This window comes from Corylus avellana, chromosome ca1 (assembly GCF_901000735.1).
Source record: "Corylus avellana chromosome ca1, CavTom2PMs-1.0".
Classification (NCBI taxonomy): Eukaryota; Viridiplantae; Streptophyta; class Magnoliopsida; order Fagales; family Betulaceae; genus Corylus; species Corylus avellana.
The window spans coordinates 45,142,846-45,155,349 of NC_081541.1; the positions used below are offsets into that span (position 1 = coordinate 45,142,846).

The window sequence follows — 12,504 nt, forward strand, 5'->3', positions numbered from 1 at the left end:
TTAGTTGCTCACAAGCAGTCCTTGGGAATGTAACTCCATTGTATCCTACAATTCAATACAATAAAAATGCAGAGCCCTAAGGCAGTTATTAGTGGTGGACATAAGCCTCTAAGGCCGAAATACCTCAAATCTTTTGTGTTTTTACCGTCACTCACCTTCTATTTCAATTAAAAATTTCACTTGTTGGCCGTCCTTTATTAAGTCGTGACGAGAAGATAGACTGTGTGTTAATCAACTGTGTAGTATTAATATGAGCTACTCAATTAATGACAAGATGGCATAGTTTTCCATTGTTTTCCTATTCAAACTATTTTAAATTACAGGCTAACCAATCTCTTCTAGCACCCAACTTTTGAAATCATCTGAAGCAATCATTTTGATGCCAAATCTGCATCGAGTACTCTGAGTCAAAGCTGAGATCCTTCACTGTCCGACTGGATTTTATTGGACCTAGAATGCCTTTCAAGCTCGGAGATTTTTGCTGGTAACCATTAATCTTGCCAATCCTACCACTGGTTGGCATTTCAGTAGTCATAGGAGAAATGAGAGACAACTTATTCTTACATGGTGAATAGCTCTCAGAGCATGTTTCAAAACTCCTGGTCCTTATTTTTGGTGAGCTCATGGATCTTGCTTTTGCTTTTGCAGATGCAGTAGCAGCCATGTAAGCAGGAACAACAGGGGAGCTTGAGAAAGAATTATGATTTCCCAGTGAATATTGCCTCCTATGATGAAATGAACTCCTGGAAATAGATACTGGAGAATCCAATCCTTCAAAGTTCTTCTGTACTTGAATATTTCTTAGCTTAAGTTGTCTCCTTCCAAAATTCTCTCCTGTAACTCCTGGCCTTGGATTTGAAGTTAAAACTGAATCCAAATCTTCAAGTTCTCTACTTTTAGTAACTTGGGTATCCACCCATTCATCCAACCAGTACCTCCATCTTCCATTTACCTTGTTTCTTTCTGATTCTGCTGACTTCTGAAAAACAATTTCCAGTTGAAAACTCAGCAGTAGAGCCTAAATTTGAAAAATATATATCAGAAGAACACAATGCATAGGAGTTTACTTACCCGATGACTGAATGAGTAATCCTTTATTCTTTCTCTCTTAATCATGGCCTCTTTCTTACTTAAATACAATGCCTCTGCCTCTTCCTTTGACAGTATGCTATCATCCCACCTTCTTTCACTATTCGAGTCCATCTGAAAATCATAAATTTTCACATCAGTCAAATTATCTATAGTACATAATAAATTAAGGGATATTAACTAAACTAGCTAATTAGAGATTTTAGAAAACATTAGAATGAGTCCTTTCATGCTGATCCCCATACCCTTATTATCTTGTCTCTTAAAGTCTGCAATTCTTTACTTCCATCATACTTCCAATCTCCTTCGGCCATTTCAAATCTTCTTGTGCAGACCTGTGACTGAATATTTACAATGGACTGCAAGCACTTTAGGGTAGTCATAGCTTGCCTTCTCACAGCTCTGCCTCTAATAATAGCTTGAAGCTTCACTATTCCCTTCAATGCCCTCAAAGCTTTCCTTGCCTACAAAATTCTCCCACATAAGTTGAGTTCCCAATCCCAAATTCCTGAAATATGTTTTCTACTAATGTGCATTACTTTATCACATACATAGATTTTCCAACACTTACTAAAAAATACCATGTTACTCAAAATAATTTCCTTACCAGATCTATATATCTTTTAGCAGTGAATCAATTAGCAGAAACTAATGAAAATGGTTGGTTAAACTCACAAGGTAACCCCGAAAGGCTGTCTGAATTTTAGTGGCAGCAAATTCAAGGATTTCACGGTTGGATTGAGGGGCATCAGCTTCAACTTTGATGACTGAAAACTCTTCTTTCTCATTTTCATCTACTGATAGGACATCAGCAGCAGCAGTGGTGGCAAGAGCGGCTGTGAGAGCATGCTTGCTTTGCTCTTCTTCTTCCTCTGCCTCACCTAGACTTAAGGATGATGGTGCAGTGAGTGAAGCCAATCTTTTGATCTTAAGCCTTCCAAACATCCATTTCCTTCTCTTCTCCTGATAATATAGTTCTAGCAATGAGGAACAGAATCAAAGAGCCCAGCTGAACAAAAAAGTAAACTATTTTACCTTTTCTGGTTTCAACTGCGTCTCTCTTATAAAGAACCTCTTCAATATATTGAACCAGCTCTTCTTCTTAGCCATTGAAGAACCGACAAATCACATTGATCTAAGAAGGTTCTGATTGGTTCTGGAACTATGCTGGTGGGGTGTTTCTGATAGCATATACACGCATCAGTTAAGGAAAAAAATGGTTAAAAATTATACCAACATGATTGGTTATCAACAAAGTAAATTAGTCATGAACTGATTTACAATTAACTAACTCAAAATTTTTACTTGATATAAGATTTGAAAGCTGGAAGCAGAGAAGAATATGAGGCTGATTAGCAATTGTACATCAGAAATGGAATGTGAATGAAATTGGAAATAGCATCTTACCCAACAGCAACAAATTCTGTATTCCTGATATTCAACAGATCAAACAAGAATCAAGGCATCAAAAAAGTTTCTTTCAGAGAGATGGCCTTGAAATCTGATAAACTATTGTTTATATGTTATGGTATGGAAGTACAGAAAAGGAAATCCCAAGAAGAGGGGGATGGGTATATTTTTTTTTCTTGGGAAACTGATATCACAAACAAACACCCAAAAGTTTGTTAAATTTATTAGTTGAAAACAACTTAAATTGGAACATATGTTTGTACATCTATCCAATCATGCAGATTTATCTCCTTTAGATGATGGATTTCTTCTGTTCATTATGTGGGCCTTTGAGTGAGTGATTCTTGGGAAGAGGCAGAGGCATTTTGTAGTCCTGGAGGGAACCTTTTATGAATAATGAAGATTTCTTTTTTCTTTTTTTTTTCCCTCATGGGCCCTCTTCTCTCCTTTTCCTACTTCCCATTTTCTCGACTGTAACAGACATGTTCATGTGTCTGTTGGGAGTCAAATCACAGAACTGCCCTTCACTTGCCCTTCACTTATTTTTAGTTTGAGGATATAAGTATAACATGCATTGGAAGCCCATCATGTATGATGGAGATCCACTCTTGCTGCATTTAAATCTTTAATCTTCACTTGATGATCAGTCTATTTGTTTCCTGAGCATGCCAATAAAAATGTGTATGTTTAGTAACTAATGTTGCTGGCTAAGCCGGCCGCCTGGCCAGTCCCTATCAACATTAACTTGCTATGATCAAGACCTTAAGACTTTTCCACTTCCTTTTTTTTTTTTTTTTTTCTTCTTTTTTCTTTTTTCTATTCAATGTGGGGAAAGAGCAAAAGGGATTACAAATGAGGTTTTTTTACCATTCTTAATCCTTAAAAAAAAAATGAGAATTACCGGGAATGTTTTTAAACACAAAGTAAGAAGCGGCCTATTTTACCACTAGGTGTGCACGAGAGTTAATACATCTTGAAATATTCAAAACAGTCTACTTTTCAAGGATGAGTAGACGAGCAAGCAGCCATTAATAAGTGAACAGAAAGCCTTTATTGAGAGAGTCCCCTTCAAGTTGGATGGAGGAAGGGCATCCATAGACTTTGCAGCTTCCTTGTTAATACCATTGATATTATTTGCCACTAGCAGTAAAGTCAAAAGAGTACTTGTTTTATGTGTGTATATATATAGACGGTTCTAAATTGAGGAAGTACATGGCCACTGTTCCAAAACACATGCGCCGAGGGCTATAATTGAGGAAAGTGGGGGAGTCACAAATGTGGAAGAGATGAGAGAATGTGGGGAAGGAAGGAAAGCACCTTCTTGGGTTGTGAGAAGTGAAGACAGCTGTGCAAGGGCCCTAGAGATGAGTAGTCATAATACATTCTCTCATCTTTTTAAAAGGAATGAAGATAATTCTCTCTTTGTGCGTGTCGCCTACACAAGAGGAGAGGACTTTCTCTGGCTTCTCTTAAAACTCTTTTGAAACCAAAACCTGTAAGGTTAAAGTTGGTGTCTTAGAGTATTTACAATTAATTAACTCATCACTAATTCCAAAAGCTTAAACAGGTAGATCTACAAAGTCAATGGTCAAACTTATGCTCTAATACTATATTAAATTACTGCTGATCCCGATTCCCAAAACTTAGTATTACTAAAGAACTCTCTCTCCTGCATTACATGTTCTTTGGTAACTATTGCAGAAGATGTAATTAGTGCTACTGTTTATGAACACATTGTGCAATATACTGGAGACAGTGAAGAATGTAAATACTGGTACCATTTTTCCAGCGAGTACCTGCACCATTTCAGTGCTTTACTGCTGGTTATAGTACATCTATGGGTACAAAACAGAAGAAAATGCATGTTATTGTAGCTGCAACTCTTATAATTCAACAATAGCTGCATACAGCCCATACATAATTTAGAAGCATCCAAGGCCCACAATCTAAGGTTAGCTTCATGTTCTTCTCATTAAACTAAAACTACAAGGGTCATTAATCTGTACATGACACTTTGTTTACAAATTAACTTGACAGTTCATGTGGCGCTTGTTACGTCAGCCCTAAAACCTTATGGGTTCTAACCAGGAAGCACACAAATCCAGAAAAACACATTGTTTTTTTCCTTCAAAGATGACTTCTCCGGTTGGAACATGATCGTATCTATTTCAAATCTACGGGATAATATCCAGTTAATTATACTTGAGAGGTATTTTTATCTTTTCACTTTTTGAGTCGACAAAAATACACATCTATTATAACTAATTGGATATTCTCTTGTTCATTTAAATTGGAGAGGATCCTAATTCACTTTGGTTGGTGGACGCATTAAATATTTACCTAAAGCAATAGGTCCTTGGGCTGATCCCATGTTAGCTCTAAGACTTAGGTCTCTCGCTAACTAGAAAGTAAATGCTTAAGCTTGAAAAGCTTTAGGGTCTGGTGGGCTTGTAAAACTCACTAAAATGTAGACTCCTACACTGTCATGTAAGTTTGTAAAAACTATATAATATTCTAAACTTTCTTTCTTTCTTTTTTTTTTTTGTAAGCAGTTGACGGTTCAAGGTTCTAGTCAAAAAAAAAAATGTTGAAAGGACAAAGCAGATGCCTAAAAATACAAGCAACCTTCTAGATCAGTAAGGGCCCAAGTGAGCTGTCGTTTAGGGCCATTGGTTGTGGGTGACAATGGAGCCAAAGCCCATTGTAAACCCCAATACTTAAAACTTAAAAGTTACATCCATCTGTGGGCTTTGAACATACAATATGAAGAAAGAGCTATGGCGAGATTACCCAAAAAGAAAGAAAAATACAGAAAATGAAAAGAGAGTAAAAAAATTAAAAATAAATAAAATTTCATTGAAGACCCCTAAACTTTCACCCAATTCGATAAAGTCCCCCTAAACTTCAAAATCTTTCAATTTAGTCGTCTCAACTTTCAATTGCTCTCAATTTGGATCCCTCCGTCAGATTTTAAACGTTACGTGACATTTATACCCTTGACTTTTATATAAAATTTAAACTTCTAAAATGTTTTTTTTACTTAAAAACAAGAAAAAAACAAAAATTATGGATATTTAGTCTTTTTGGCATTTTTAACGGTTAAAATTGATGGAGGGAATTGAAAGATCAATGAACTAAATTGAGAGATTTTGAAGTTTATAAATGGTATTTCAAAACGGGTGAAAGTTCAGGGGTCTTTAGTGAAGTTTCCCCTTAAAAAAATAAAATGCATAGTGTGTTCAAAAAGGATAAAGCTTTTCTTCAACTAAAATTCTACGACTTTAATAGAAACTTAATTTAAACAAAATAAAATTATTGGTTAAAAATTTAAAAATGTAGGATTTGAGTATAAGTATATTTATAAAAAGTAATGTTATATACTATATTTTTCTTATAACGATGACATGACACCCATAACTAAATATTGAATATTGAATATATTCTTTTAAAATAGGAATTGATTTAAGGAGCTGTTAAAGTTATAATGTTATCATTATGAGATATATCTTAATGAAAAATGTAGTATATAATATTACTTATTTATAAATTTAAGAAAAAATAGTCTTTTTAATTAAAACAACAAAGTATTTTATGGGTATATAAATATTAGGGTTAATAACTTTTTTAGTACCTCGATTTTAACGTTTTTAGTTTTTCCTCCTTAGGTTTTAAAACTAGATAAATCTGGAACCTCACTTATGGGAAAAGACAAAATTAAAATTTATGTTAGTTTTCGTCAGTCCCAATTAACGGAATTCCACGGCATCGCCATTAATATCGCGACACGGGTCCTAAAAATTAAAAATAATTATATATATATATATATATATATATATATATATATATATATATATATAATTTAAAAAAAAATGAAAATTTTATGGGGTGGCTATTTTGGCCAAAGGGGGTGGTTGGCTTGAGCCACTCCCTTTTTGGCCCTTCGGGGTGGCTAGTCACCCCATAAAATTTTTACTTTTTATTTTTTTATTTTTATAGGTTTAGTTTTTTTATTATTATTATTATTTTATTTTTAATTTTTGGGACATGTGTCGCGATATTAGTGAAGGTGATGTGAAATTTCGTTAATTGGGACGGACAGAAATTAACAGACGTATTAATTTTGTCTTTTCTCATAAGTGAGGTACCAAATTTGCCTGGTTTTAAAATGTAGAGGAAAAAATAAAAACCTTAAAACTGAAGTACCAAAAAAGTTATTAATTCTAAATATTATGTAAAAATTAAGAACCTATAAATTTCATTAAAATCAACTAAAAACCCTGGATGCATTAAAAAAACACACACAAAAAGAAAAAATCAACTAATTCAAATTTCTCTCCGACCTTTATATAATTATCTCCGCGAACATGTAAGAAAAAAAAAATTGCAATATCACCGAGATAATAACATGCCTATAATCTTACCAAAAATAAAAAAAATAAAAATAAAAATAAACATGCTTATAAATATAAGAGATATTTATAGAAACTTTCGAACTCCTCTGTGGTAAATCTTTCACTTCTGAAACAGAAGGCAAATCTTGGTTCTTGCTCGTACAAGTACAAGGTTTGCTTCTGAGAAACATCTTTTCTTTTGCTTTTGTTTTTCGTTCTCTTTTGTTTCTTTGTTTCTTTTTTCTCTGTCTCTCATCTTGAACGAAAATAAAGAGAGAATTTGAGGAGAAGTTTTTGTTTTGCGTGCATTTGGGTGTAATGGGCAATTGGAGAAATCGTCCCCCGCGTAGAATTTTCCGTCAACCACGAGCTCCATGGCCGCCCCCTGAACCGCACGACCCTGGTCCTCCTCCTGGTAACTTTAAATTATTATTATTATTATTATTTTTTAATATGTCTTAAGATTTTGTTCCTTTTAGTGAATTGGGTTTGTAATTTTTGTAGAGTCGTTGGACTGGTTGTTTTTCTTGATGGGTTTTATCTGAAATCTATGTTTAATTACTGATTTCTTCTAGTTCATTGATATTCAAGATTTTGATCCTTCTAGTGAATTGGGTTTTGTTCTTTTGTAGAATTGTTGTAGTAGTTTTTTTTTTTTTTTTTTTATTTTTTTTTTTTATGGGTTTTATCTGAAATCTCAGTTGCAGGACTAATTTATTCTAATTTATTGAATTTTTCTTATTCAATATGTTGATATATTTATTGAATTGGTGTTTGTAATTTTGTATAATTATTCATCAAAAAAATGTATAATCGTTGGCATGGTATTTTCCTTGATGGGTTCTGTCTGGAATCTCAGTTTCATTACAGATTTTTTGGGTTTTTCTTATTCAAAAGATTTTGATCCCTTTACTGAATTGGGGTTTTTTTTTTTTATTTGGCAGAATCACTGGAATTGTCATGTTTCTTGATGGATTTTATCTGAATTTCTGTTCCATTACAGATTTCTTCTAATTTGTTGAATTTCATTTTTCAAGATTTTGAAAACTTTTTTTGAATTGGGTTTTGTGCTTTTGTAGAATCGTTAGCATTGTTATATTGTGTTGATGGGTTTCATGTGAAATTTCAGTTCCATTACTTATTTCTTCTAATTCCTTGAATTTTTCTTGTATTCTTCTGTCTTGAATTTTACGTTGTTTAGACATTGACTGTATTAATGTTATCGACTGTTTCATTCCATAGTAGCTAGAAAGAAGCCAGGAAGTCTGTTATCACCTCAGAATCCTATATTTGCAGATCCAATGCCACTGAAATTTACATGCTTTCATACACTTTCCATACATATAGATTCCTTAGAATACTTCTGCATTTGCAGATCTTTCTTTTTTTTCTACTGCTATTAATATTTTTGTCTAATTAGCCAATCAAAAGTTTTTATGTGTTGGAATAGGTCAGAGATTTTAGGTTTGATTGCTTGGCCAATGGATAGAATTTTTGTGTTTTTTTTATCAGAAGTGTCCTAGCTCGCCTTGTATCTCAGTCTAGCATGTTATCGGTGTTAGGGAATTCTTTGAAAGTTTTTAGGGGATAGTTAGGTGCTTCTCATGATATTCTTTGTATGTTGAACACCATGGAGCTTCAATGCTTGATGTTTTATTGGTCAAGAAAGTTGTTGTAGTTCATGAGGTCTCTTTCTTTCTTTTTCTTCATATATGTTACCTATTCCAAGCAATAATGTTTTGAGTGGACTAATAAAATTGATTTTCTTTTTTCTTTCTAAAGGACTACAAGATGGTGTGCCTTTATGGGAAAAGAAATTTTGCACTTTGGTTGGATCAATACCATGGGGGAAGGTAGTAGACGCCAAGAAGTTTATGTATTGCCACAACAATATACTTAGTTGGGATGATTCTGCGGGTGAAGAGGCATTTCAAAATGCGAAAAAACGTTTTTGGGCAAAGATCAATGGACTCCAATGCGATATCTCTCTTCCTGATCCGGATGTTTATATTGATGACATAGATTGGAACCCTACCATTGATCCTGAACTGATTAAGGAATTGGATCGAAATTGGTTTGCTCCTGATGAGGAAGAAAGGAATACAAAGGGGTGGCGTAAAAACAAAAAGACAAAAAACTCAGTGTCTGATCCTTCAGAAGGGCACAATATGAACCATGAAAATAATGACAATCCTTGGGAATGCAACAATATGCAGGATAGTGGAGCTTCAAAAAAAAAAGCACAGGGATGGAACCAATGGGAAGACAATAAAAATGATTCAAGAAATTTGAATAATGGCGACAATCCTTGGGAACCCGGCCTTGCTCAATGCAATGGAGGTATGATGGACAACGCATGGGCTCATTGTGGCGACAAGTCATGGGGTTGGAATAAGGTGGGAAACCATGTCAACCAACCAAGGAATTGGGACAAAGGTGGCAATTCTTGGGAGCATGGCTGTCAGGCTGTGGTCTCAGTGAAGGATAAAGGATGGGGTGATCGTGGGAATAAAGCTTGGGGCTGGAACCAGCAGGAGCCAAAGAATTTGTATAATAGTAACCATCCTTGGGAAAGCAGGTTTAATCCAAATCCAAATAGAGGATGGAGAGATTGTGGGGGAAATGCACGGGATTGGAAACAGTGGGACAATGATAATAATTATAATAATGAGCTAAAGCATGGGGAATTTAGAAGAACTGGTGAAGGTTGGGGAACCAGGGTTGAGGGTTCCTGGAAGAGGGAAGGTTCTCATCCATATGTAGCTACAAAAAGCTCCAAGTATCAAGGCATTGGTAACCAAAGAGGTGATTGCTGGAGGAGGGGGCAAACTAAGAAGAGGGTCAGTTTTGCCCCCTGATCAGTAGTAAGTGATGGAGACTTGGCCTTCTGTTTTTTGCTAGTAGATATTTCAATTGCTGATTTATCGCATATTGCAAAATTCTGTCCATGGAGTTGGGAGAAGTGGGTTTTGCAGATATGCTATGGAGCTATGTATCTTGTGTTGTTTTCATACCTCATAAGCAAAAGGGCAAGTGGTGCGCTTGTGGAATGCTATTTTTTCAACACCTACAAGGGATAAAATATGAGAGTCTAGGAGCTGTAGAAGAGCAAGGGAATCTCATATTTGTAGTTTTAAAAGAACACAGATTTTTTGGACCTCACATAGTCACATGATCAATGTGGCTTGTGTTTCTTTTACTTGCCAGAGTTGCGAGAGTTTTTTGTTAATTGAGATCTTCCAGCAGATTCTGTTATTTCCCAATTTCATACAGCCTTGTTATAGTGATATCTCTTCTATCAAGAGGAAACCTGTTTCCCTGGATTCCCTTAAATTCCCTTAAAAGTGATATGTGGAATTCGTAATGTTTATTTCGGTCTAAACAGTTGGGGAAATTGGTATTTACTCTTTTGTTGCTTTGTTAACTGCAATCTCTAAATTGGTCGATATTGTGAACTCAAGTTAGATGGTAAAAAAAATTGTCATGGACTTCTCAGGATTATCATTTCTTACATGCAGCAGGGTATGTGACCAGTTATCCAAATTAAGACTGGAACCCATAAGATTGTTATATAATTGGGACGTAACAGATATTATATGGCAATCGTATAACAATATTTATTTCCTACTTTTTACATCCATTAAGAAGGTGCTTCTTCACCCAGTATGTTTGTAATTATCCAATGATGAATACTACATTGTGCTCTTTGGAAGATGAAGTCCAACTGATATACATTTCAAAATTGTTACTAAAACAATGAGAACAATCACTGGAAACTTCAAGCAATTGGTTTGTCAACAAGTCATTGATCTTTAAAACAAAAATATACATTATGGATCTACAAAGATAAAGTCTAGGCTGCCCTTTTGGGCCGGTTTCGAGTGCGTTGAAGGGCAGGTTCCTTTTTGAAGGAAATGTTAATATCCTCCTTATCCTCTTCCCCTTCCTCCTCGTCGTCTTCATCCTCATTAGCTTCTCTGATTGCTTGATTAATTTCAAGCTAGTTCAAGAACAAGACAAGGAAAAGAATTCAGAAATCGTACGTATGGGATAGAAATCTTTTTGCACAGAGCAACTTCATTGTAACAAGAATTATGGCACATTCTCTAAATACAATTGCTTCATTAAAGTGAGTCTGATCATAAAGAATGTGAGACTACAAACACAAAGTAATCACCGAGAAAGAGAGAAACTTGAAACTGAAACTGAGAAACTCAAGCATCTAGATTAAGCCAGTTGATTTTATCAATTGAAAGTCAAAATTCAAAAGATGAGGTTTGCACATAGCACATGGTAAATGATCTTGTTTAAGAAACATTGTAGCGGGGCTTTCTGTAAGGGTCTTGAATTAGAATCTCTTGTTAGTAAACATTAAAAATTAAAAAAACAAAAACAAAAAATATGAATTTCAAATTGTATTTTAAAGCATATATCCATTGTGAGTAAAGATAGATATTTTCACTGAAATTAGCTCCACCAATGTTGCATAGGATATAAACTGCCAGAATTGGCCATTAGCCACATCTTTAAGAACCCCAGTTCAAGTTTAACTGTCATATTTCCCCCAAAAAAAAACCTCCCCATTTCCCTTCAAGACTATGAATTTGCATGCAAATTAACATATTTGCACCCTAAATATGTTAACTTTCGGCAAACTTGATTATAGAACAAATGAAACCACCTCATTTTTTGATATCCAAAATTATTCTATGGCACACATCGAAATCATCCCCCTTCCCTTGTAAGAAACAAGAATTAAGAAGCGACCAAAAAGTACAATAAAAATCCATGTTTTTTTTTCTTGGACAAATACAAATTTCAACATACAAGTTTCCTCTCCAATTCCCACAATTCATTTCTGTGTTAGATAAGCCAAGCTTCGAGAGTGAATTGCTGTTGGGTGTTTGACTAAACATGTTTAGTGTAACCCAATTGCGGAATTTCATCAAATACTAAATATGCGGACACAAAATTTCATATCACTCACCCGAGACCTTCAAACCCACATAACCCAGAAGCATTCACAACCAATCAAATACACAAAACTCCCAAAAAAAAAAAAAAAAAAAAAACCATTTCACAGAACCTCACATACCTCCTGAAAATAGTCTCTGTCGAGCTTATCAGCGACTCTGATGGAGGCGAAGATAGTGATAGCCAAAAGAGAGAATGGGAGCGCAAAAGCGAAGATGTAGTAGCTCGTGCTGGGACCCGCACGCGTCACCGCCGTCAAACCTCTGGTTCTCCGTCGAGATGGGTCGCCGAGAAAGCGAATTGCAGGAGGTTTTGACACGTGCGGAGGTTTGAAGAAAGCACGTGTGGGTATGGAAGGTTGAGAGCGTGTGAGTGAGACTGAGCTGGAGATGATGAGGCTCGCCATGGTTTCGAGCCTTTCGCTGGTGGATATTGGATTCTACTCTCTCTTATACGTGCTGGGATTAAAACCACGTGGATATATATATATGGGTAAAGATAAAGAGCACGCACGCCATATATAAGGCTTTGATTGTTAAATCATTTTCTTTCTCATTTTTGTTTTTGAAAATCTCTTTTTTTTATTTGAAAAAAAAATTAACAAATAACCTAAAACACTTTAATCTATTTTCACATTTAT

General features: G+C 35.0%; 3 protein-coding genes across 3 annotated transcripts; 1 reads left to right on the forward strand and 2 right to left on the reverse strand.

Moving 5' to 3' along the window:
• Nucleotides 1-221: 221 nt before the first annotated feature.
• Nucleotides 222-2,906, reverse strand: LOC132164308 (protein IQ-DOMAIN 11). Its single transcript, XM_059574800.1, has 6 exons — nucleotides 2,497-2,906; nucleotides 2,125-2,270; nucleotides 1,765-2,052; nucleotides 1,335-1,553; nucleotides 1,072-1,203; nucleotides 222-979 (listed from the first exon to the last, which is right to left on the reverse strand). The coding sequence occupies exons 2-6, from the start codon at nucleotides 2,197-2,199 to the stop codon at nucleotides 359-361; spliced, it is 1,335 nt and encodes a 444-aa protein (XP_059430783.1). The 5' UTR covers nucleotides 2,200-2,270; nucleotides 2,497-2,906; the 3' UTR covers nucleotides 222-358.
• Nucleotides 2,907-7,007: 4,101 nt separating this feature from the next.
• LOC132184740 (uncharacterized) lies at nucleotides 7,008-10,294 on the forward strand. The gene is made up of 2 exons (XM_059598481.1): nucleotides 7,008-7,305; nucleotides 8,673-10,294. Exons 1-2 carry the CDS (start codon nucleotides 7,209-7,211, stop codon nucleotides 9,746-9,748), a joined length of 1,173 nt encoding a protein of 390 aa, XP_059454464.1. The 5' UTR covers nucleotides 7,008-7,208; the 3' UTR covers nucleotides 9,749-10,294.
• Nucleotides 10,295-10,593: 299 nt separating this feature from the next.
• On the reverse strand, nucleotides 10,594-12,301 carry LOC132167115 (uncharacterized). Its single transcript, XM_059578012.1, has 2 exons — nucleotides 11,986-12,301; nucleotides 10,594-10,890 (listed from the first exon to the last, which is right to left on the reverse strand). The coding sequence occupies exons 1-2, from the start codon at nucleotides 12,268-12,270 to the stop codon at nucleotides 10,744-10,746; spliced, it is 432 nt and encodes a 143-aa protein (XP_059433995.1). The 5' UTR covers nucleotides 12,271-12,301; the 3' UTR covers nucleotides 10,594-10,743.
• Between the last annotated feature and the right edge of the window lie 203 nt (nucleotides 12,302-12,504).